General features: G+C 39.0%; 5 protein-coding genes across 10 annotated transcripts in view; 2 read left to right on the top strand and 3 right to left on the bottom strand.

The window, feature by feature from the left end:
• LOC139123629 (zinc finger protein 37-like) lies at positions 1-5,417 on the bottom strand. The gene is made up of 2 exons (XM_070689799.1): positions 5,308-5,417; positions 1-2,838 (listed from the first exon to the last, which is right to left on the bottom strand). Exons 1-2 carry the CDS (start codon positions 5,374-5,376, stop codon positions 565-567), a joined length of 2,343 nt encoding a protein of 780 aa, XP_070545900.1. The 5' UTR covers positions 5,377-5,417; the 3' UTR covers positions 1-564.
• A 3,939-nt stretch (positions 5,418-9,356) lies between these two features.
• Positions 9,357-20,979, bottom strand: LOC139123627 (zinc finger protein ZFP2-like). The gene is made up of 3 exons (XM_070689793.1): positions 20,834-20,979; positions 16,228-17,814; positions 9,357-11,902 (listed from the first exon to the last, which is right to left on the bottom strand). The coding sequence occupies exons 1-3, from the start codon at positions 20,900-20,902 to the stop codon at positions 11,672-11,674; spliced, it is 1,887 nt and encodes a 628-aa protein (XP_070545894.1). The 5' UTR covers positions 20,903-20,979; the 3' UTR covers positions 9,357-11,671.
• The window catches only part of LOC139123625 (zinc finger protein 85-like), a 75,959-nt gene continuing 59,292 nt past the window's right edge, over positions 9,357-26,023 (bottom strand). Inside the window, exon 4 of one of the 2 annotated variants that reach the window (XR_011549735.1) lies at positions 9,357-10,800. The gene's annotated coding sequence lies outside the window, so the exon portion shown is untranslated. Of the gene's footprint in view, positions 11,287-26,023 lie in introns of both variants that reach the window. The other variant, XR_011549736.1, reaches the window with a different exon arrangement.
• The window catches only part of LOC139123626 (zinc finger protein 85-like), a 24,341-nt gene continuing 18,506 nt past the window's right edge, over positions 20,189-26,023 (top strand). The window contains exon 1 of the mRNA XM_070689792.1: positions 20,189-20,347. The gene's annotated coding sequence lies outside the window, so the exon portion shown is untranslated. The remainder of the gene's footprint in view (positions 20,348-26,023) is intronic.
• On the top strand, positions 22,060-25,622 carry LOC139123628 (uncharacterized). Of its 5 annotated transcripts, none has more exons than XM_070689795.1 (3): positions 22,060-22,588; positions 23,663-23,779; positions 24,227-25,622. In XM_070689795.1, exons 2-3 carry the CDS (start codon positions 23,767-23,769, stop codon positions 25,231-25,233), a joined length of 1,020 nt encoding a protein of 339 aa, XP_070545896.1. In that variant the 5' UTR covers positions 22,060-22,588; positions 23,663-23,766; the 3' UTR covers positions 25,234-25,622. The 5 variants fall into 5 exon arrangements, with proteins under 5 accessions (XP_070545896.1, XP_070545899.1, XP_070545895.1 ...); XM_070689798.1 differs by having other exon boundaries at positions 22,060-22,971; positions 23,590-23,779; XM_070689794.1 differs by having other exon boundaries at positions 22,061-22,588; positions 23,660-23,779.

Below are 26,023 nucleotides of genomic sequence, written 5' to 3'. Positions count from 1 at the left end.
TACCTACTACAGATGATGCACATCTGACTTGACACCCATGTGCGTGCAACCTGTGGTTTACCACATGTTCCAAATATGTTGTCACACTTGTGACAGAACTGACAGAATTGGCACAGGTCAGGTCTGATATGCATGCTGTGAAACTAAAGCCTGACAGAATTGGCCTGTATCAGGTCTGATATGTATGCTGTGAAACTTACGCCTGACAGTATTGGCCTGTATCAGGTCTGATATGCATGCTGTGAAACTAACACCTGACATAATTGGCCTGTATCAGGTCTGATATGTATGCTGTGAAACTTACGCCTGACAGTATTGGCCTGTATCAGGTCTAGTATGCATGCTGTGAGGTCTCCAACAGGTCGTATCTGTCAGACTATCACAGGCCTGATCGTTCAGAACTGAACTGCAACAGCTCTGATCTATGGGTCTGTCAATGGTCGATCTTTCTGATCTGCTCTGTGGGGGACTGTCACAGGCCTGAATCAGCAAAATATAAATAAGTTATGTACAGCTACTGGTCGTTTATAAGCAATGCCATTACGATAATAAATACACATGTCTTCATCTTTTGTGTACTTTCATATGTTTTTTTACGTTACCTTTGACTTTACTCCAATACTCACAGAATTCACAATGATACTTTATGTCAGAATGGACTGCGACCATGTGTCTTTTGAGGCGTGACTTGTGTCTGAATTTTTTTGGACAACGTTCGCACGGTATCGTCAGGAACTTGGCCTTGTCGTGAATCACAAGATGCTGGCGCAGCTTGGCGACGTGTGTAAACGCCTTGCCACAAATCTCGCACTGTACAGTCTCCTCGCTGTGAGTTACTCTCAGGTGGGAAGTTAGGAGAGTTCTGGTGTGGTACCCTTTCCCGCACTTTTCGCAGATGAAAAGTGTCGGGTTCTCCTGATGGTGGCGGGCTACGTGCAAGTTCAACGCGTGCCTCAAAGCAAATGCCTTACCACAATCGCTGCAATGGTAGTTTAATTTGAGGTGAAAGCGTTCCATGTGTCGACGTAGACTGTTCCCGCTGATCAATTGCTTGCCACAGTCCTTGCACTTAAATTTGTCGCCATTCGTATGGCGCTGCATATGCTTGACGAGTTGATGTTTCCTCACAGTCTTGTAGTCGCAGAAGTCACACTTCATCTCTGTAACATGGTGCATGAATCGTTCATGGCTTTTTAACGACCTTACATTTTGGAGTTCCAGTCCGCATATGGTGCACACGCAAGGAGTCTCGTCCGGCTCGTGCGTCTCGTAATGTATGTTGAAATCTAAACGCTTCAAATACTGCTTCCCACAAGTGTTGCACTCGTAGATGACGATTCGTCTCAAATGATCGTTAATAACATGCTGCTGCCATGGTCTAAACCAGAAAGTCAACCCACAATACTGACACTTACGTTCAGCACAGTCGACAATTTTTTTATGACATTCCAATCCACCGGGCGACTTGAATGAAATTCCGCATTTTTCACACAAATTTGTCTTACTCTCGTTTGATTCCGTAAAGATTTTCTTCACTAGATCTCTGAATTTCTCAGGATCGTCTGCTTCGTCACATTTCAAACGCTTCAGGCATTCTCTCTCCATAGAAACTGATCCTGATTGCTCTTCCCTCATTTTGTTTACATCCCCTTTCTTTTGATTTTTGGGTTTCCTTTTTGGAGAATTTCCTTCAGTTGCCTTGAATTTTTCTTTCTCTCTCTTGCCTGGCCTTCTCTCCCTCAAATTCATCTCTGTAAAACTACCTTCCTTAGATTTCCTCTTATTCAATGGAAATTTAATTCCACTTTCCAGGGGGACATATAACTTTTCGCTTGGAATTTCTTGCATGTCTTGTATTTCATCTTTTGTTTCTTCTTGATCATCATCAAACACTTTCCTTTCATCACTTGTATCATGACCATCCGGGTCTTCTTCACCACAGTTCTGGTCATCCGGCAACAATACAGCATCATCTCTCTCATCTTTTTCTTTTATTTCTTCTTCATCATCTTCTAACACTTTCCTTCCATCACTTGTATCACGACCACCCAGGTCTTCTTCACCACAGCTCTGGTTACCTGGCAACAACATAGTATCATCGCTCTCATCTTTTTCTTTTATTTCTTCTTCATCATCTCCTAACACTTTCTTTCCATCACTTGTATCACTACCCTCCGAGTCTTCTTCACAGCAGCTCTGGTTACCTGGCAACAACACAGCATCATCTTTCTCATCTTTTTCTGCATACTTTGATTCCTCTTCAGTAAATGATGAACTTTCAGGAGTTGAAGTTTTCATGTTGGCATCAGTTTCCATGGTAACACTTGTTGCCATTTCCTCCTCATCAACGTTTGACCCTTGGACAGACTTGTTTGCGGAAAAATATTCCTTGACACTTATTTGCCTTTTGTTATCAGCATCAATATTGTCATCCTTTTGTTCAGTTGCTGCAACGTTAGACACCACATCCGTTGCTAGGTAACTGTCTGTCCTTGGAGTCTCAGTCGTTACCACGGAGACTGCACACCCTGAGTACGGAGGCTCCTCTTCTTTTATTACCAGGAAGTTCAAAGACTGATTGTTTTGCACGATACTGTCTAGTACACGTTGTGAGTTTCCATACCGGTATGTTATATCTCTGTTGTACACACTTTTTTCACTCAACATGTGGGTGTGAATTTTTTCCTGAGTTCTCTCGGTATCGCCAGGATTTATTTTCAGCCCACAAGTATGGAACTGCCTCAAAAAGACTTCACTCCCCGCATAATTGGACTTTATTCCATCTTCTGAGACGAGGATGAACACCTGGCATCCAAGCTTTGCCATCAATTCTTCACCCTGGAAAAAAAAAACAACACAATATTTGTACTTTGACTTTAAAATATGAAGAAGTTAAAGCACAGCTATCATTCCTGTGTGATTATAGCTACAGAGATGTCATAGACAGTTAAATTGTCTCTTGAATTAATGTTAAGGCAGTTTGCGCCTCGAAAGTGAAAAGACTTAAACTTTGCTCAAAATTTCCTTGAGGAATCTTTCAACCATTCTCTTTCAAAATCAAGAATAAAAATTGGGGGTCACCATGCAAATTTTGGAACTAGAGAAACAAATAACCCAAGATTTACCGATATTTGAAATTCAAAATGGCCACCATCCCTGATTTAACCCTTTCACCACCATGGTTTGTCCCAAATCCATTGTTTTCTATGGTAAAGTTGGACCTGTATACAGGGAACTGGGGGTGAAAGGGTTAACTCTACTGTTATGCTGCTCTTACTTTATTGTTATTGAGGTAAGAACAAATTTACCTACCTCAAAATAAGAACTCATTCAATGTGAGCCTTGAACGTCAGCCCGACAATTAAATTATTTCGATATTTTGAAAAACACTGGCCCTCCCTCCCTATAATTCTATCCAGTCCCTCAGCCACATAGAGGCACTGTAATAAGACATTGGGGAAAGCCAGTGGCACAAACAAGTGTGTTTACCTGCTTGTAGGATTTATATCTCTTGATATATATTTCAATTTCTTTATTTCTTTATAAATGTATGAATTTCTCTATTTTTCAGTTTCTTTGTTTCATTTTGCTGTTTTGCCATTTCACAAATTTGTAGATTAAAATTAGCTCCCACAAGTGGTACATCAGAAAAGAACTGTTAAATTTTCGAATTTCGAAAAACTAAGATGGTGAAAAGTTTTCTTACATCAAGAGATTTAAAATGACCCCTCACAAGCAGAAGATCAGAAAAGAATTGAAAAAGTTTGAGAGTCTGAATATCTGTCCCCTAGGCACGTTCTACCTTAAGTACATATCCTTTAGTTTCTTATTGCAATGCAAGACAACATCCTGTTAGACTAACTGTACCGGTATCTTACTGTCAATTGAGACAAGTGATAAGGGGACAATCATTTGATCTTGAGGGGGAGCGGGAGGGAGGGGGAGCGGGAGGAAATGGGTATGTCAATTTTTTTCCCGCCACTGTGGCGGCAATTTGGCTATTGTGTGCCCTGCATCAATTTTTTTTTTCCAAATGTCGAAGCAATGCAATTTTTTTTTTTTGTGATTGCCAGTTTTTTTGATATGTTGTTTTGTCACTGGTTAACAGCTGCACAATCTAAAAATAACCAGTGGCCAGGTACTCAAATAGTGAGCACAGGACAGAGATGATATTAAATTAAAAGACAGAGATTTTGTAAAACTAAGGTTTACAAAATATTGTTTCTAATGAATTCTTTATTGAAATTAAATAGTAAATAAAAAGGAAAAACTATCAGAGTATGGTGTGGGGGTCCAAGAGGCTGCGGGGGGGGGGGGGGGGGGGGGGGGGGGGGGGGGGCAAAGATGTCTCACGTCCAAAATGATGAAACCTTGATATGTGTAATGATGCAATCTGGTACAATCTGATTGGTGTTTCAATTTGTTTGTACTAGATAAAACTATTTGAAAACGATATAGGACACCACATGGGGAGAGCGCAAGAGGGTGTGTCCCATCTCTCGCATAACAAAATTTGAAAACGATGATGGCAATGATGCAATCTGAGGGGCGTTTTCAATATGTTTGCACTAGATAAAATTATTTGAAAATGACATACCGGTAGGACACCCAAGGGGGGAGGGGGGGCACGAGAGGGGGTGTCCCCACTCTGGCACAAAAAAATTGAGAAATTGATGTGTACAATGGACCAGGTGCAATCTGAGGTGTTTCAATTTGTTTTGCACTAAGGCTGTTTCAAAATGACATTGGACACTGATATTTTTATTATATGTTTTGCACGATCAGTGTTGGAGTAACATTCGTCAACAATTCAACACTGAAGACATTTTACTTGCTCGTGTATTTTGAAAAATGTTAGCCTGGCAAAGGCAGCACACCTCCAGGCATTGAGAGATTTGAGAGTTCCCAAATTTTGAGAGTTTTTTCTTCCTTTGCTTGGCTATGATCATTTTTTTTCTCAAGACAATACTGAATCGTTTTTTTCTTCTTCTTCACCTGCCGACAAATTATTTTTTTCTAACACCCCCCCCCCCAGAAATCAAATTATTTTTTCCTAACTACACTATATCGTATGTCACAAAGAAAACAGCAGCGGTATCACATTTACTAATTGTATTTTTTTATTCACAGACTTGGACCATGTCTATCACATACACTTTCCTGTGATACAGATGGAGGTTGGAATGGATCTGCAAGTCTGCAACAAACAGCATGCTGTCGGCACGACAAAATGCCCGTTTTGCAAAGTGCGCGATTTGAGAAATGTATTTTTGAGAATTTAGCATACATGTCGGAATTTTTACTTACCCGAACGAAAAGTGAATTTATCATATCCATCCTTGACGGCAGAGAAGCAGATACGTTTTCTCCTGCCATTGTCAACACCGCGGGTCAACACTCAACAAAAGCTTGCTCAGCTGAGAGCTAATGACCTCTGACCTTCTGATCGGACAATCCCCCACCCTATCGTGGAGGGCGCTCCAGCAGGACATAGACTCACTTGGATACAGCTTGGAGCTCTTTTCCTATTTCATATCAAGATGGCTACTTTTGAGCCTTGAACGAGTCCAACAATTAAATTATTTCAATATCTTACTCATACTTCAAGATTTTCGATTTTGTTTTTAAATAATTAAATACATCAAGGACCTGTGAGTCCATGCAAGGAGGAAAAAACCTGAGAGGTTAGACCAAGTTCGATCAGGAGACCATGATGGAAGGAGAAAAAAAAAAAAAAATATTATATATATATATAATATATATATAATTATATTATATATAATATATATATATATATATATATATATATATATATATATATATATATATATATATATTGAAAGATAAGAAAATTCTGTATTACTTGTACTTCAGTCAGGAATATAACACTGCATCTCAAACACTGTCTACACTGTACTGTGCACACACTCACATCAGCTGTGAATACAGCAGTTTTACAGTTTCATAACTAATGTAAGTTTGGCTAATCGTAGATTGTTGAAGACATGACACATGGATGTCCTATCAAAGCTCAGCCCACCAATGGCCGGATGCCATATTTCTGATGTTCCTAGCTATTCTCCTGTCTGTAGGTATTGATGACTACCAAAACAAACAGACACACATATATACATGTCACTCCTCCATAAATAATAAAGAAAAAAAAAATATCTATTTGACTGTATTACTACCGGATTATTACATGCAAAAGGATTAACCCTTTGAGCGCCAAAGTCAATTTTTGTCACCGCTATAAAATGTGCCCAAGTCAATTTTTTTTCAGATTTTGGCCAAAAATTTTGGTGAAAAACTGTAGCCAATGAACTATGATGTCCATTTGATCCAAAATTATCAAAAATATTACAGATAAATTCATAAAAATTGGTAAAATGTTGCGCTGAAATTTTGGCGGGAAAAAATTGCAGCACTCAAAGGGTTATAGTACTATAGATATACTTTTCCTTGGTACAGCACATCTCTTTTATCAGAGCAAAGCCAACTGGACAATCCTCTTCAAATCTCTATAAATCATAAACCTGCACAACTACAGGCCTTATTCTATTTGGAGGTCCTTAACCCTTTCACCACCATGGTTTGTCCCAAATCCATTGTTTTCTACGGTAAAGTTGGACCTGTGTACAGGGAACTGGGGGTGAAAGGGTTAAAGATATCATGACCAAACATCAATATAAAATCAGTAGTGGTTGCGAGTTGTCAAATTATGCAAGTTGTACCATGAAACCATAGTTCTTTCTTTTGTGAGTTTGCACAATCAGACCGAGATGGCCGAAACAGAAAGGGTCCAAAACCGGTATTATTGACCATGCAGGATTGTGACACATAGGGAGAGGGTTACTCATTGTTGCACACAAAAATTGGGGGGGGGGGTAATTTGAAAAACACTGGCCCTCCCTCCCTATAATTCTATCCAGTCCCTCAGCCACATAGAGGCACTGTAATAAGACATTGGGGAAAGCCAGTGGCACAAACAAGTGTGTTTACCTGCTTGTAGGATTTATATCTCTTGATATATATTTCAATTTCTTTATTTCTTTATTAATGTATGAATTTCTCTATTTTTCAGTTTCTTTGTTTCATTTTGCTGTTTTGCCATTTCACAAATTTGTAGATTACAAGTCATCGTTGATGACACAGTCCCCGCTTGTCCATTTTGTTATAATCTTTGGTGTCTAGGTAGCTATGGTCTAGGTCGCTGTGGAATGACATTGATGCAACGGGTGCATCAGGCCTGTGACTTGCATAATAAAGTAATCTGAGGAACGTTCAATAAATGACTCATCTCTGCCGGTAATGACCACTGAAGGAACTTTTGATTACATCACACATAACGATGCCCTCACTGCCTCTAGTGTCATGACGGCACATACTATACACATGGTTTGGTGGAATTTTCGAAATGCTATGGGATTGGGTATGTTGTTGTAATCAGCCATCAGCCATTTCGGATCATATAATGCAACAATTTAATGTGCACAAGAATGCAGCCATAGTATTTTATCTTGTATCACGTTTGAACAAAATCAGTCCATCGAGGGACAGTGACCTATGTTTATGTTTCAAAGACATAAAAAAATCACACCAAAATTGAAATCAAATGGCTGTCTCTTGACCATATGGATCATAGCACAAAATTAGTAGACATGCATATGTATGCCATAGTACTTTATCTTTGTACCAAGTCTCAACAACATTGGTGAAGGAATATTTGCATATGATTAAGCCTCAAAGACATGAAAAAATCCAAAAAAGATCATCGGGCAGAGATATTGGAAAAAAATTACAATCTGGCATCATATTGGAACATGTCACGAAGTAAATTGACATGTATGCCATAGTGCTTGATCTTTGTGCCAAGTTTGGACAAAATGGGTGTAATGACCTTTCAATTATGCTTCAAAGACATGCAAAATTCCAACAAAATGGCAGTTCTGCAGCCATATTGGATCCTATCGCAAGGTAATTGATACATGCATATGCATGCCATAGTACGTGCTTTGCCTTTGTGCCAAGTTTGAACAAAATCGGTTCAAGGATGTTTGAGTTACGGTTCAAAGACATGAAAAAATCGCAAAAAAATGGCCACCTGTCAGCCATATGGATCATTTCACAAAATAAATTGGTGTTCATATGAAGGGCATACTGTTTTGCTTCGTGCTAAATTTGAACAGAATCGGTTCAAGAATGTCTGAGTTATGCTCCATAGACAAGAAAAATCGCAACAAAATGGCGCCTCACGACCCATATTGGCTGCTACTCCATATATATCGTATCGCAATATAATTTGACATGCATGTGTAGGCCATAGTGTTATGCCTTTGTGCCAAGTTTGAACAGAATCAGTTCGAGGATGTTGAGTTATGGTTCAAAGACACGAAAATCGCAAACAAAATGGCCGCCTCGCGGCCATATTGGATCGTATCGCAAACTAATTTGACATGCACATGTAGGCCATAGTGTTATGCCTTTGTGCCAAGTTTGAACAGAATCTGTTCAAGGATGTCTGAGTTATGGTCCAAAGACATGAAAAATCGCAACAAAATGGCCGCCTCGCGCCCATATTGGATTATATCGCAAAATTATTTGACATGGATATGAAAGCCATAGTGTTATGCCTTTGTGCCAAGTTTGAACATAATCTGCTCAAGGATGTCTGAGTTATGGTCCAAAGACATGAAAAATCGCAACAAAATGGCCGCCTCGCGGCCAAATTCGATCGTATCACAAAATAAATCGACGTGCATCTGTAGGTCATAGTGCTATGCCTTTGTGCCAAGTTTGAACGAAATTGGTTCAGCAGTGTCTGAGAAACTGTTGATGACGGACGGACGGACGGACGGACGGACGGACGGACGGACGGACGGACGGACGCACAGACGGGACCCAATCTATAAGTCCCCGCCGGACTTCGTCCGCGGGGACTAATAATTATCTCCCACAAGAGGTATATCAGAAAAGAACTTTAAATTTTTAGAGTTCAACTATCTGTCCCCGGTGGCACATTCTACGGTAAGGAATGCTATAGGTTAGAAGCACACGAGCATAATAAATGTCAAAGTTAGACATACAATGCTCCAAGAAAACAGTAAACTCACTGAATAAACATGGTGGTGAAAAGCAACACTGCACACACATACAATAATGACAACTTGAATGATCAATGTCATTGATATCACTTGTTCTAGAGATCTGCAATGGTCACATCTGAAAGATTTTTTTTTTTTCTGGGAAGATACAGGGTGTCTTAGGCAATGGCTGTCACTAACTTTTGAGGGCATGACATTGTACTTGAGGATCAAGTATCTTTCTAATGAGACAAAGAAGTCATAACACTGAAATGTCTTTGGTACGTTTTTAATATGGATGTGTCCCATTACAAAAAGTTGACTTTTGTAAAGAAAATTCTACATCAAGGTCATGTCATTGAGGATGCCTTTATCATAAAATTTCATCGTTATTCCGTGCATTCTCAATGATGTAAAATCTTCATGTGTAACGGTGTGGCTAGACAGATACAGTTCTCATTAATTAGCTGAAAGTTAATTTCGAAAATATGTTGGATTTTCCCAATCCAAGGTCAATGTCTGAGGGCGCCATCCAATAGCATGTTTGCCCCCATAACCACTCTATGGTTAGGTAACAATATAGTAACAGTAGAATAAAGACTGATGAGCTCTCCAGGAAAAAGTTGGCCTTGACTTTTTCAACCTCTGACCAGTTGTGAACCAGCAGACGAGGTTTGAACATGGAAAGATGCCATTACATTTTTCCAGCAAATCTGATCACAGAATGCTCACACACTATAACACGCTTTCAAATGGTAGTGCAGGTTTTTTCTTGGAAGAAATCCTTTAAATTTTTCCTCACAAGTGAAGATGTTGTTTTTTCACTGAACAAAAAAATTTCACAGCTGGCAAATTTTAGTCAGCCCGTTGTATTTGCCTGCTGCTGACTATAATACATCAATGGTAACATTGGTGGTATGTGTGTTCCAACTGACATGCTCTCAAGTAACATTTTAACTCTTGCCCTTTTTGACCTTTGACCCATTGTGAGCAAGCAGATGTGGTTTATGCATGCAATGATGTCCGAATTCTTTCCCACAAATCTGACGGAATATATTCAATGTGAAAAACTTTCAAATGGCTATGCTGGAGATTTGTGTATGAAATTGTTTCTTGAGTTTTCCACACATGTGAAGTTTTTGTGTATCCTCTATGGTGTCCTTTCACATTATATATTATAGCCCAAACATGGGACTATGTGCCCGAGGGTAGGTGACCATTTGCCCAACGTAAGGAGGGCAAATGGTCTCCTGCCCCGAGGGTACATAGTCCCTTTTTTGGGCTGTAATGTTTTTATTACATGCCTCTCTTACTCAGTTTGCACCAAAAATATTTACCTTTATTGGCAAATCATAGTCAAATGCTTTATTTTCATTTTAGACGAAAAACGGTTAAAAATAGAACGATTTTCATCATCGAATGGCGCATTGATATATTTAAACCACTGTTATGCGGTTTATCAATATTTTTATGCGAAATTTTCCAAAAACCGGATTTTCTGTGCAAAACATGCAATTTCAAGACTTTATGTCGAAAAGTTTTCAAATTGAAAATAGTTCCGGTTCACTTTCAGTCCAGTGATGACTATGCGGCCCGCGACGTCATCGGCGAGTTACCATTGAATCCTATGGAGCGCGCAACGTTCGATATACGAGGCATGTAATAAAGTGTTGTACATCCCGATGCACAGAAAAATCGTTCCTATTTTTTGACTGCACTAGTCATTATTATATAATACCAGTATATTGAACGCGCAAATGCAGCGATCTGAGGGTCGAGATGCGAAAAGAACCGTGGTATATTGGCGATATACCATGGCTGGCACAGGCGTGAGCTCTCGTCAAGAGCCAAAATCCTTTTTTTTGGGCGTTCTATGCGACAATTTCAATATACTGTTATGATATAATAGCAATAAATCACACCCAGCGACAGTATACCACTCGATTTTGACCAGTTCACTTCATATATACACTCGCTATCACTCGTGCATATATGTTGTGAACTGGTCAAAATCTCGTGGTATACCATCGCTGGGTGTGCTTTATTGCTTAATTAGAAACTATCATGGCAAACTGAATATTTTAGATTAGACTGTCTGCGCTTAACAAATGCTTCACCCGTTAATTAAGGTCAGACTTTCCTATATTCCTATAATAATAATTGGCTCTGCGTGTGATTTTACAGATCATTTTCTGTGAAAAACCTTATAATCACTGTGATCACACAAACTTCATTGCTTTGCATGAATGCCATAGCCTATAGATGTAAAAATATATCAAAGTTTTCATAAAAAAAAACAAATATTATCTCTTTTGGACTCGTTCATGCATATGAGCTTGCCTACTGAGATGAAAATTTTGCAAGAATTGCTTCTCACAGATATATCACTCGTGGATTTCAATCTCTGCTGAATGATTATCAAAGAAATGTTGTTGCTTTTCTTTGACTGGAATACTTGTTCCACAATAGTGACACCTGCGTCTGGAGCTCGTCTCCGCTTCATCCAAGCTGATGGGTTTTTTGAACGGAAATCCACACATAGTGCATGCATTCAGGATGGTCTCAGAACATTTTTGGGGCGTTTTCTTTCATTTTCTCTGTTTCTTACTCGGCTTTTTGGCAGGAAACTTGTGCTTTTTCACAGCATTTGTCTTCCTTTTCTTGGAGTTATCAGGCGCTGTAGTAGTACTGCCTTTTCTCTTATCCATTGACTTTCGCTGATTGGCGGTGTTTCCTGTATCTGAAGAGGACTGATTTGTATCTGTTACTATGGCAACACCACTTGTTGATCCAGATGAACCATTCTGACTTATATCCGTCTGGAAAAAAAAAGGATGAGAAAATTCAGTAAATGGGATTAAAACTCACAAGGTACGGCACCCAGTCACCTAACAAAGATATCAAAGTCAAACTACTTGGCCAAATCTCAACCTTTTACAAAAGAGTGGTTAACTTACCAAGTCATAATTCATAGTCATTTTAGTGTACACACTGTTGTAAAGGCATTCTGAATTTCACTCATTGTATTTTGAGGGAATTTTGTTTTTCTGATTCCCAACGTTGCATGGAAACCCCTTATTTTAGTTTTCTATGATGAAACAGAACAGTTTGAAGTTTCCTTGAGAACAGTGAATTAACCCTTTGAGTGTTGTACTTTTTCCCGCCAAAATTTTAGTACAACATTTTACCAATATTTGTAATTTTTTCCATAATTCTTTTGATCATTTTGGACCAAATGGACAGCACTTTCTACAGGTACCAGTTTTTGTTCAAAATTTTGATAAAAAATCAGAAAAAATGTTTGGAAGTGAAAACTGCATTTGAGTCGCCTTGGGACGCTCAAGAAAGTTAAAAGTAGCATGACCAATTTTCTGTTTCTTTATACCTATTCCTTTATACACCTAGGATTTGAAATATCCCAACTTAATACATTTCTAGGTACCTGTAATACGACTTGTGAGTCAAAAAATTGTCAGGCGGTCGACGATATTTTTAATTGGGCAGATTTACAGACGGGTCAGTCACAATCAGGGTGCGCTAGATGATTTTCATTTGTTATGGACATATATCTGCTATTCAGACTGATATTATATGCTTATTTGTTTCTAATAAATAGTAATAGTTGTATCTAACTTGGTCACATAAAGAAATATTGCATATATTGTGCAGGTTTGGTTGTACATCCACAAAAATGCCTTTAAAACTGTAAAAAGTAGCGTTATGCTGTTTCACTTCAAAATGTACTTAATTTCAAAATGTTTTTTTGGAACACAGTGTTAAAATTGTGGAATTTTTAGCTTACATATGTTATTGCAGAATACCTAATCTTTCTTTCACAAGTTATTTCATGTGATTATGTGCATCGGAACAGAAACTGTGGTATTTTACCAAAACTGTACCATCGTTATGTTTTTTGTGTTTTATGACCATAAGTACATATACCTTTAGTTTATATGTAGGAAAATGGGTAAAATATTGTAATATTGAATTTAATTCCAACCTCAACATCCATGGCAAGCATTTTATACACCAAAATTAAATAAAATTGCATATTGTATTGTTTTGTGAATAAATGAAAATGGAGATAGTTGTGGTCGGAATTTCTTGTAGCGTCCGTGACACACTCATATCTTAAGGACAACGGGAGTTATAAAAGATCTGATGTCACAGGCCTAAGTGTCAATAGGTGCCTACCTTAAATAAATAAATTATATAATTGCTGTCCCTTGCATTCACTATAATATTCCTAAAATATGGAAATGTAGCATCCGTGACGGTGTAGCATCCGTGACGGTGTTTACTACATTATTAATAATTAATAACTATTTAAAACATTTTAAAGCAGTTAATCCACTGAAAATACAAATACTAGTGTGTATTGTGTGTACATACATGGAGTTGGGTTACAAAATGTCTTCAAGGCATAAAATTGTAAATTTGCACAAAATTGATTTTTTAAAAAGTAATAAAACACTCAAAAAGTTATGTTGAGCCTCAACTGTAACACTTAGATTGGTGTTTTTAAGAATGCAGTAATTATATTGAATATGTTATTAGAATTCTAGTGAAAAGAACAATGAATTCTGTGCTGTATATGCATTTATTATTGTGTATTCCATTTCAATTCATTATGTCACGGATGCTACAATAAAATGCAAACATTGTTTTTCAGATTATAAGCCAATCTAAATGTGAAATAACCATCACATTTTATTGTTTTGTTATCACATTTTGAATTTTAAAAAATCAAGGGGGTAAGAAATGACATTTGTGTTAACTCTGTCTCCACCACTTTCACATATTATGAAGGCAGAGAGTACGAACGTAAAGTTGGCGTCATCCTCATCCTCATCCTCATCCTCAGGTGACCTTTCTAGCTGACGCTAAAATGACGCTACTCAGCATCAGCTTCAGCGTCGTATCCAAAGATTGCGGAGGTTACGCTACCCGATGATGGATAAATGATAAAATTCGCCCATAACTTAAGAAAATAACAACTCCATTCTTTCTCAACTTTCTTTTGAATCCTAAAACTGGTTCGCAGGTAATATTTTATCGTTAGAATATCTCATATGGACTAGTTTTTTGGAAATGTTCGTAATTTTCAGTCCATGGATCCGCGGATGTGTTTGTTGGTATCCTCTTAACTCTTGTGTTAAGATTTTCCAAAAATTGGTGCAAAAAAGGTATACATGGTCCGAAATGTGTAAAAATCGCCACCATGAGAGGTGATGTGAAAGCCCTAATTATTCAAAGGACATATAAAACAATTAACTTGTATAACTATGACTTGAGGCCTGAAAAGTCAATATATTAAACATAAAACCTTTGAACTTTAAGGAAATTAAGGGCTAAGAATGTTGCGTTATAACTACAACGTGAGAAACGGATATTGAGAGGAGAGGTAACTAAATATTATGAAATGCAAATCCCACTGTGTTTTAATTAACATTTACAGTGATATGAAACTTGGAGCACATTTTTAAAGTCGTTTTTACACTTATCATTCCATCAGACGCATTCGGGAATAATCAGATCTGACGCCGGTGGAGCTGACACTGTAGCGTCATCCTCATCCTCATTTTCGCGTGACCTCTGAGGCTGAGGATGAGGATGAGTATGACGCCAACTTTACGCTCGTCAGAGAGTACAGATATATTATAGAACAGAGGTCAAAGGTTGGCAGACTACGTCTCTGATCTCCAGCCTCACCTAGGTGTGTGTGCCCCCCATCCTGACAGTGTGTTAGAACAGCTGCAAGCCATTTGGATTTCTTGGGTGGTGTGTCAGTGTAGCAAATTTTATTGTGGGACCACAGGTCAAAGTTTAACAACCTGTCCCTCTAGCCTGATCTAGGTGTCTAGTTTTATCTTGGTTTTACACTTTAAGTAAGGCACAAGCAATGTTAACTTCTGTGTTTTTTGACGTATTGAAAGTTTATTACTGGTATGGACATTTTTCACATACTCCAACTGATTTTGCAGTAGTTGCTATAGCTTTCTTGTTCAATTTAAAGAAATTGTCAATGTTTTGACACAATTTTCACAATTTAAATGTTTGATAGAGAAAGGTTTTGGAGAAAAGAGAAAGAAAAAACCAGATTGTTGATTGCTTTTTATATTTCAAATTGACCTAACTTTCAAATTTGATTTTGGTAGCGTCCGTGACAAAATTACATGTCATACTAAACAGAAAATAATTTAGAAAGAAGTTCATTTGATAACACTGAATGGTATTAATATTGTTGCTATAGCATGGTTAATTCATGACAATAAAACTTTTACATACGGCATACCAGCGGAAGGACATAGAGAAGTTGAAAGTCCTATTAAAAAATATGATCAATATTGTTGTATTTCTCACTAAACTTGAGGTTGTGTTTATTCATGGAAAAATTAAGTAAATCATACCAAGTATAGCTTATTTTAATGCCAATATGCATCTTTTATATTGTAATAACATAAGAAAGCATTAACAAATCATTGTTTAAAATTTTATTATGACATTTGTGTTTCATGTACAACATTTCTGTAGCGTCCGTGACACTGTGTCGACCATATAAAACAACGTGCACTGTGGTAAAACTAATGACGTTTGCTTCACCAAATTTTAGGAAGATATGCCCCATACAATAACCTTTCAACATATTATTTAACTGGACAGTTATCATGAACTTGAAATTTTGACCTAAGTGACACACTCTAGCGCACCCTGATTGTGACTGACCCGAGAGGTAAACTATTCAGTTTGAACTGGAATTTAACGCCAGTACTGACTACCAAAATGTAAAGATGAATAACTTTAGCTAGGTTTACAAACACAAAACTTTTTGCCGTGACACTTAACCCTTTCACCCCCAGTTCCCTGTATACAGGTCCAACTTTACCATAGAAAACAATGGATTTGGGACAAACCATGGTGGTGAAAGGGTCAAGTCCATGGCATTTAGGAGATCATGACATAAAACTCTTGCTGTGACGAAGTCCACTTTTTACCCACAATGCCTATAAATACCACCTAGTTTGCCCGCCACTACAAGCTAATTGTGAATTATGGGGTACAATCACTTACATAGCATTACTGGTATACAGGTTTTCGTCTCTAACCAAATCATACTTTATTCAGAACAGAATTAAGACTTTACCTTTTTGACCTCTGACTTTTTGACCTTTGACTTGTTGTGAACTCTGAGATGAGATTTAAGCCGTGAGAAATGACGAAACTCTCTCTCACAAATCTGACACTTCACAGGGTGTTCACTGTGAACCACTGTCAAATGCTGGTTCAGCAGTTTCTTTGTATGGAATCCCTTGTCACACTTTTCACACATCAGAAGATTTTTGTCGCCGCTGTGGTGTCGTTCCACGTGATGTCGCAGCTCCCCCGGCACGGAAAACTCTTTCTCACACTCACTGCATTGATATTTTAATTTGGTGTGGAACCGCTTGATGTGTGTCCGGAGACTGTTTGTGTTGAGCAAATGCTTGCCACATTCCTTGCACTGCAATTTGGATCTGTCAACGTGGCGCTGCATGTGGACTGTCAGATCACATTTCCTGACGATCTTATAATCGCAGTAGTCGCACTTGTACTGCTTTTTCTGATGCAAACGTTTGTGACTTCTTAGACAATCCTCAGACTTTGAGATAGCTCCGCAAATATCGCAAGTATAAGTTTTCTCTGGCTCATGCATCTGCAGGTGATATTTGAGCTCAAAATATTGCATGAATTGCTTCTCACAGATGTGGCACTCATAGATTTTTATTTCCGCAACATGTTCATCGAGCAAATGTTGTTGCCACTGCTTGAATGGAAAACTCACACGACAAATGTGACATCTATGTCCGGGGCACTGTGCCCTCTGTTGATGAACTTCCAATCCATGGGGATTTCTAAAAGAAAATCCACACTTGTCACATAGATTTGGTTTTGTCTCATAAAACTCTTTGAACATCTTCTGTATTCCTCTGCGGTGTTTATCGGGATCACTTGGCGAAAATTTGTAGCATCTGAGGTGTCGGTTTTTTTTAGTGTTTTTCCTTTTTCTACACTCTTTTTTTACCAAATCTGTATTATTACTTGGTGTGATCTCTTTGTCTGATGAACATCTTTCTTCCCTTTCCGTCCTGTCATTAATGGGAGATATGGTGTCTTTCTTCACAGGACAATTTTCTTTCATGTCTACCATGTCATTCACGGGACTTCCTGCCTTCCCGGTAGCATCCTTCTTACTTTCATGCTGTCCTTCTTCGCCTGCACTGTTTGACGCTTCAGAGTCGTCATCATCATCGTTTGAAATACTGTCATCCTCGGCAGCACCACACATCATGCTTTCCAACAGGGCAACAGCATTCCCCTCCTCACACACCGACCTTTGCTCAATATCGGCCATGTTGCCTGTACCTGAAGATGACACACTGGTCCCTGTTACCATGGTGACACCAGCTGCATTTTCCTTCGTTGAGTGGTTAGCTGGCATCTCATCATATGAAGTCTGTAGTGCACTTCTCAGTAATATTTGTTGTCCACATCCATCGTCCTCTGCAATCCAATAATTGGTTTGCGTCTCAATGTTTTTCCCTATTCTGAGAACATCCTGTTGTTTTATTTTCAGTCCAGAGGAACAGTACTCTTTCAGGAAGACTTCACTTCCCATAAAACTGGAACAGATTCCATCTTCTGAGACAAGGATAAACACCTGACATCCAAGTTTTTCCATTAATTCTTCTCCCTGGAAAAAGACAGACATTATTTAGTTTACTTTGCAAACATACCGTATAAAGGGGCAGGATATCTAGCAGTAAAATGACCAACTTGAAGAACATTTAAATGGAAAACTAAGAGCCGACACCGTTTAACCTTTGAGTGCCAAAGTCAATTTTTGCAGCCTAAAGTCAAAATTTTTCACATTTTGGCCACAACTTTGATAAGAAACTGTAGCCAATGAAATGTAATATCATTTGGTCCAAAATTATCAAAATAATTACTAAAAACTTCATAAAAGTTGGTAAAATGTTGGACTAAATTTTGGCGGGAAAAATTACAGCACTCAAAGGGTTAACGTCAACAAGGACTAATGAGAAAACTTGGGATTGAGGACTGCCCTTCAAGGTCCATGCACCTGTAAAATGGTCACCATCCTTGTGTTAACTGCATGGAGAAAAATAACATTTTCTGTTTTTGAAAAACTATGGCAGACCAGAAAAAAATTGTAAAAGTTTGAGGGTCCAAATACATGTCCCAAAGGCGCATTCTACTTTGAACACGATTCATAAAATACCATAAATACATACTCTTCATTGATGTAGGCCAAACGTAGTGCTAACTGACAACAGAAAGAAGTTTCAATGAAAAACTCAAAAGTATACCGGTACTGTATACTGAAACAACTTGGCATTTCAACAAGTTCAAAATCCCTGCTGAAAATCCAGAATACCTAACGCTCCAATTGCACTTACCAGAAAGGATAGGGAACAGGGCAGATGACATAGAATCAATTTTGTAAGTTCACACACACAGAATGCACACAGTGTAGAGGTAGCACTGCAGACAGTATCCTACTTGTGAGGTAGATTGAGAGGTTTCAGCACACTGTCACCACTAGAGGGACCATGCTTGCACTGACATACAAAGGTTGTGATAGGAGCACTGTGGTTACGAGAACTCAAGCTGATGTCTTAGGACGGACCATTAAATCTTGGGAGGTTGGGGGTGGTCCCAATTAGATTGTGAATATTTTTTTTTCACAATTGTAAATTTTTGAAATCTTTTTTTCAGATCAGAGTCATGATGTGCTAATTTTTTTTCTAAGTAAACTGTCAGATCTATCAGTTTTGCCTTCTGATTTTTATTTTGCAAACTAGTCTGAAGATTTTACCCCTAATTTTTTGCTTTGAACATTTTTTTCTGTTTTTGACCACCTCCCTCCCAAGTTCTAATGGTCCATGCCTTAGTACTCTTTTGTTTACGTTGATGACCTACTCTGGTCGATTCTGGCCAGTTCACTTGCAGTCCTATAAACTCTCAATTTTTGCACAGAATTCTATACTTAACTAAAGAGATTATAGGGTCAGGTTCACCACTATTGTCAGAGACTTTAGGGCAAGACTGAAGATTAATGTACATAAAGAAATTCCGTTTGAATTGTTATAACGTAGGGTTAGGGTTAATTTAGAGCCCTGGGCCTCTAAGAAAATCCTTTTTCTGTCGCTACTAAAGACGTGTCAACTATTCTTCAGCCGTCTCGTCTTTAGAAATATAGTTTAGGTTGGGACTGGACATGTCAGACCATGGAAATATAGTTTGGGTTGGGACTGGACATGTCAGACCATGGAAATATAGTTTGGGTTGGGACTGGACATGTCAGACCATGGGCGTACCACAAGAGGTAGTACATCCATGGTCTGACTGTGTCATGATGGAAATAGTCTATTCTGAATTGTGTTCATCCACATCCCGGTGTTAAAATGAAGGCAGGAGAGGCCTGGCTTGATCCGGTCGATTACATTACCTTTGATAGAAGCATACAGTTGCGAATGACTGATATACACGAAGATAACCATGGTGGGACTGGATAATAGTTTTGTGCATGGACACACCGCAAAACCCTCCTGCAGTTTCGTAGCCCCGCAACTCCCCTCGGAGATTTCTTTGAGTTGCTGGGCTACAAAACTGCACCAACACAAGACCTAGCCTAGCTGCAAAATTGTAGCGCTACGGTGAGGCGGTCGGTGATTTTTGGTTTTTGCGACTTCGCTCGCTACTGGTGAGCGAAGTCGCAAAAACCAAAAATCATCGACCGCCTCACCGTAGCGCTACAATTTTTCAGCTAGACCTAGCCCTGCGTACAGGTCTGTGTGTTCCGGGCATTATATGGCCTCCACCACAGCCCTGCAACGGTCCATGGAGATAACTGGGGTATCTGCAGCGATGCATGGCAGGGCTGTGTGTTACCGGCGTTACACGGCTGTGGGAGGCCGTGTAACGCCGGTAACACAAGCCCTGCCATGCAGAGAACTAACTGGGGGTATCTGCAGCGAGATGCAAAATGGCGATCACCATGGGTAAACAAACAACTTGTCGAGTACATTATGTTTCAGAAAACGAGCGGTTTTGGATGTTAGGAGAAGTTAATCGCATCATTTCTAGGGTCGGTTAGGAGGTAAAGGTAGGCAGCGAGACAGCGAGGCTCCAAGAAACACGCTCAATGTTTATGGAACGCGATCGACGTATTTGAACAAATACCAAACCCCATACACGACAAGGTTAGTGTAGTATAGTGTTTAATCTTCAGTAGTGATAAATCGGTACGACCAAATGCAGTAAATATGTGGGATTTCACATGAAAATGCCGCGCCATGTGTGGCGCGCTTATTTTGTATGCTGCAGGGCCTTCGGCATTGTAGCTCTACAGTCTACTGGTGAGCGAGGTCGCAAAAACCAAAACTCACCGACCGCCTCACCGTAGAGCTACAATTTTGCAGCTAGGCTAGCAATGGATATGCAAGTCTGCAACAACCGGCATGCTGTCGGAAAGCCCTACGAGTATGGCGAGAGTGTCCGGCTTTGGCTACGCCGCCTCCCACCTCCGGACAGCATAGCCAAAGCCGGACACTCTCGCCATACTCGTACTATAGATAGTAGGGCTAGCTGTCGGAGTGTCGGCACAACAAAATGCCCGATTTGCAAAGTGTGCGATTTGAGAAATGGATTTTTGAGAATTAAGCATGCACGTCTGAACTTGTACTTACCCGATCGAAAAGTGAATTTATCATATCCATCCTTGACGGCAGAGAAGCAGATACGTTTTCTCCTGCCATTGTCGACACTCACTAAGCAGTAAAAGCTTGCTCATCTGAGAGCTGATGGCCTCTGACCTAGGATGCTGAAGTTGGACTCGGTTTCAGATTTGGTTTCGGATTCGAGTGACTTTAAGAAATTTTATATTTTCAGCTAATTTTGTTGTATGGTGGAATACTTTATTCACTTGGAATATATTTTCGTTACTTTCCCTGGACCTTTTATCGGCTAAAATAAAATGCAACCAGACTAGACGCAGTGAAAATAAGATCACAGTTAAACAATGAAAATCTGTTTTCAGCTAATATAAATTCTAGTGAAAATAAAATAGTCCACAGTACTTTTGTGTGCAAAGATGAATAAGTGTGTCAAGAACAAGTTTTAATGGATTACCTGTTGGCAGATGTAGTATATATTTCTCAGCATAAATTGTGTGCATATATTCACAATTAAAATGGTTAAAAGTTATACATTACAGAAAACTTCAAAGCACTTTAATTCGAAATTGAAAGGAAGTGTCGAGCAAGGAAAACGACGTTTACAAAAACATTTATACTTTAATTTGTTTCTATGTCACAATATATGTCACATGGTGTAATGCTAATGTGTGATACTAAACTCCAAGACTAAACTATCAGTTAATATGTTGTGTAATAAAAGATTGCATTGAATGCATTTCTTTGTATTGTGCGTACTACAGTTAGCTTGAATAGTCCAAACTGCACAATGCCCATAATTGCTCATAAGTTGTAAATTTTGTCTAATTTTCAGCAGTTTTGTCTGGTGTAATCATGCCTACAGCTTCTTGCACTACTGCCTAAAGTGTTTTGTTTTTTTTAAACTAAATTAATTATGATTATGTGCGAATATTTATGTCATGAAATACATGCTACATGTGCAGTAAGGTGATCTCGTTAAAATATCTCCTTGTGTATGACTAGTTATCATATCCTTCGAAAAAATAATAACATAAGCTGGAAATATAAAACTATTCTCAGTTATTCGAATCTGAAACCGAATCCGAAACTGAATCCGAAACCAAATCCGAAACCGAGTCTAACTTCAGCATCGTAGGTCAGAGGCCATCAGCTCTCAACTACCCGCTGCTGCTGACTCGCAGCGATTTTCCAAGGTTGGATCTGATGGTTGGTGTGTTTGAGTGACAGGCTCCGCCCCAACGGTTTTAGGATAGCACGCAATCCCAATCCTTGTGGAGCCTGCTATATGTTTTGCCATAGACAGTGGAGGGGGGAAGACGGACGCGTCTCTGCCGCATTTCTTTTCAAATAACCTATGTTGTAATCCTTAAATCAGATTCCCGGTAACGAGATTATCCCCGTGAAGTTTTAACTTCGAGGGCTTCCTGTCTTCGTAAAAAATATCGCGATCTCACGCATATGTGACTCTGCAAAATAGCTGTGAAGCGATCACTGCCAGTCAAGATGGACGCCACGAGCTCTGAAAGTGAATTTGCCGACGTGTTTTCTGCTTTAAAAACTGATGATTACGAAACGACTGTGATAGTTCGTTCAGCGAAGAAGAGAATGATTTTCAGCCCCAACCAACGAAGCGTCGGGACTTGCGTTATTTGGAAAATTTTTTGAGGCGTATCGACACGAAGACTGTAAAATGTGACGTTTGTGAGAAATCATTCAGTCGAATTCAGAGCTGCAAACAACATTTACTGAAGGCCCACAAGATTGTTGGTATGTAATTTAAATTACACATGCTGATTTTGTCAACTTTACTTACGGGATGGTCGAGAAAATGACACGTCTTGTCAGGCGACAAAGTTTCACTGAACAACGCATACTGAATGTGAACCCTCCACTACACTGCACTCTACCGTAACTCTATGATATGACATGATGTAGTCCGATGGCAGTGATGCAATTTGGAATTTTAACCATGGTTCGCCTATTTTATATCACCTCCTGCCTCAGAATAACTTCATCTCTTTTGTAAAAGGTTGAGTCCGGAGGCGTTCATTTGTGAGCATGTGGTTTTCAGTTTGGCATCACCGGTCTCCCAATTGAGTTGTCGGTAGATCGGGGTCGTTATGAAATAAATGAGCAAAGCTGAGAAAGTAGTGTCCGGAACTAGCTGCAAAATTGTAGCGCTACGGTGAGGCGGTCGGTGATTTTTGGTTTTTGCGACTTCGCTCACCAGTAGCGCTACAAGGCCGATGGCCCTGGGGACTAGTATCATATAAGCGCGTCGTACTCGACCAGGCGTTTTGATGTGGAATGCAACATATTTACTGCATTTGGTCGTACCGATTTATCACTACTGAAGACTAAACAGTATACTGCACTAACTTTGTCATTTATGGGGTTGGAATTTGTTCAAACACGACGATCGCGTTCCGAAACATTTCTGGGAGCCGTCATTACCAACTTCCGGTAATGGCGGCTCCCACAAACACCGACGCCCCACGCTCAATGTTTCAGAACGCGATCGTCGTGTTGAACAAATTCCAAACCCCATAAACGTCAAAGTTAGTGCAGTATACTGTTTAGTCTTCAGTAGTGATAAATCGGTACGACCAAATGCAGTAAATATGTTGCATTCCACATCAAAACGCCTGGTCGAGTACGACGCGCTTATATGATACTCCCCAGGGCCATCGGCCTTGTAGCGCTACTGGTGAGCGAAGTCGCAAAAACCAAAAATCACCGACCGCTCACCGTAGCGCTACAATTTGCAGCTATGTCCGGAACGTGAATGTTCTGCCTAGTTTGTGATTTCCACTGACCAATACATGTATTTTTTTTCAGCAGATCAATCACAAAAGGAGAACGTTGTAAAACATGGTATCAAACTACCTAAACGTCAGGCTACAGATTATGCTTGCCCTAAAAACCAGCAACTGCAAAACCATGATATGGGCAACAAAGGTAAGAATCATTTTTTTGTCATCGTTCATGGAAACAAGATAATTTCAAATATAAATGTCAAATCACAGACAGTCTACTGTCTTGGTCATATCATAGAGAGTAGAAGGGAGGGAGATATCTAAGTAAACTATTTTTACATATACTAATGAATTACTCTATATTAAAATCTGATCTCCTGATTACTGTAGTACCAGGATAATAGTTTTATTACTTGTTGTCATAATGCAAAATGGGGAAACTCAAAACTTCTTTATGATGTAAATGTTGGGTAGAATTTTTTTGTCTGATGTGAACTTATGCAGGTAAGATTGTGATATGATAGATATAGGGTAAAATTCACAACAAAATGCTACACATGAATAATTTTAGATATCTCTATAGGTCATGAATGTAATTATTTTCCTACTACGATTTATTTACGAAATACTCTCTCAATTCTAATATCAGCTACGACCACATCACTGATGACGATTGAAGATGCTATCAAGGATGCACCAAGTATAGTCTGCTCAGCCATGGAACCTTTGAAGACAAATTCCATCTTCAACAGCAAAACTTTGCCTGGTGTGGCAGAAGTGAAGACTATGGCAACTACTCTGTGTGAAGTCCTGACAGAAAACCCCACGACTGTAAAGTGTGAGCTGGAAAATGTTGTCAAAACTCTGTGGGTAGCAGTTGTTGCTGGTGACCGACAACGCCTTACATCAAGTAGACGTGAAGCAATGTTCAGGGCATTTCATTTACTGAGAACTTCAACAGAATTACGTGAACATTTGAGGACACTTTGCCAGAAAGCTGGGTTGAAAGTTTCGCCACCAGTTATGATGCTACTAGCTAGGCATATTTTTGAAAGTCTTGTCAGTCAGAGACAAAAAGTAATCAAAGTTAATGGCAACTGTGATGGCAGCATGAGTTCAGTTGAAGAAAATATTCTTCGATATGCATGTGGGTATATACCTATGGCATTGATATCACAGCTACAAAAGCGTGGGCCTAAATTTAGCTCAATGGTCAAATGTCTTCAAGGTATGAGGGGTTCAGGTCAGACTGCTGCAACATTTCTCTCCTACACCACTGAATGGGTTAATAAAGAAAATAGGGGAGGGTTATACACTGTGAATGACACAGCATATCTGTTTTTTAGACGGGTGGAGTTTTTCATAAGAAAACATAATAGGGTCTTGTTGAGCAACAATGCTTCCAATATTCATGAGTTAGTCAGTGATGAAATTTTAGATGACATGGCAACTCTAGAGCACTGGTCCAAACTGGCAATAGGACTGAGTGAGAAGTGTTCTTTGCAACTGATGTTAATGTGTGCTAAAATGTGGATAAATATCAGGGGCCATTCCACTGCCAGGAAAATGATACAAGAATTCAAAGTTGGTGAAGGATCAAAGAATAGAAGTAATAAAGCACTTAGAAAAGAACTCAAAAATCAAAAGTCAGATTAGAATACTATAATATTATCAATTGCTCACAAGATAATGACAATTGAAACTAACAAAAGCAAGTGTGCGATAGGTAACTTAGTTTTGTTTTGTTCATGTATTCTCCAGAAGATAATACATTGGTAATCAAGATCTTTTGTAGGTGCAAGTATTTTTTGAAATAAAAGCCAAGCTATTTTAACTTTGAAGTTGACAATTTTGTTTATCTTAAGTTCTAGTACCGGTACTTTTTGCAATGAAAGCCAAGCTGTTTTATTTTAACTTTGAATTTCAGTTTTGTTCTTTTGTGTATTCTCAGGAAGTGAATACATTTGTAATCAATATATTTTTTTAAGTTTAGTGGAAGTATGTAATTCAATAAAAGCCACGTTATTTTGTTTTGTATTAAAAAACGTGTGTTTATTGCATCATTTTCTTTTTCGAAGAGCTGTCCAAGTACATACACATAGAATGGAATGTTGCATGTTATCTGAAACATTGTCCCACTAGTCCTCAGATTCAATGAATTTCTATATGTGTCCACGATTATTTCGATCTGTATATGAGCGTCGTGGTAAAGCTGTACCGTCAATAAGTGCATCAGCATACGTTGTAACATTGGCCCCTCTCACAGCTAACAGATGAGATGATTTGAGTCGTAGGGCATTGGCATTCTGGCAGAATTGCAAGACGGATGGTGCTTCATTCCCTCCCCTCATCTGCGCTGGTTACCGAAGTAGGACTCCAATGGATCCTGGTTGAATTTCTCTGAAAGGACGCAATGGACCCCAGGTCTTCCCAGCAAATATCTTGA

The sequence above is a fragment of the Ptychodera flava genome (genome assembly GCF_041260155.1).
Source record: "Ptychodera flava strain L36383 chromosome 23 unlocalized genomic scaffold, AS_Pfla_20210202 Scaffold_23__1_contigs__length_28996876_pilon, whole genome shotgun sequence".
NCBI lineage: Eukaryota > Metazoa > Hemichordata > Enteropneusta > Ptychoderidae > Ptychodera > Ptychodera flava.
The sequence above is the reverse complement of the archived record's forward strand: the minus strand, read 5'-3'. Positions and strand labels throughout refer to the sequence as shown.

Coding starts and splice junctions, on each gene's coding strand:
- LOC139123627 (XM_070689793.1), bottom strand. CDS start 20,902: ATGGCAGGAGAAAACGTATCTGCTTCTCTGCCGTCAAGGATGGATATG. Junction 17,815..20,833: donor TAAATTCACTTTTCGATCGG/GTAAGTACAAGT, acceptor GTCTTTTTCCAG/GGAGAAGAATTAATGGAAAA. Junction 11,903..16,227: donor AAAAGTCAGAGGTCAAAAAG/GTAAAGTCTTAA, acceptor TTTTTTTTCCAG/ACGGATATAAGTCAGAATGG.
- LOC139123628 (XM_070689798.1), top strand. CDS start 23,644: ATGTATTTTTTTTCAGCAGATCAATCACAAAAGGAGAACGTTGTAAAA. Junction 23,780..24,226: donor CCATGATATGGGCAACAAAG/GTAAGAATCATT, acceptor TTCTAATATCAG/CTACGACCACATCACTGATG.
- LOC139123629 (XM_070689799.1), bottom strand. CDS start 5,376: ATGGCAGGAGAAAACGTATCTGCTTCTCTGCCGTCAAGGATGGATATG. Junction 2,839..5,307: donor TAAATTCACTTTTCGTTCGG/GTAAGTAAAAAT, acceptor TTTTTTTTCCAG/GGTGAAGAATTGATGGCAAA.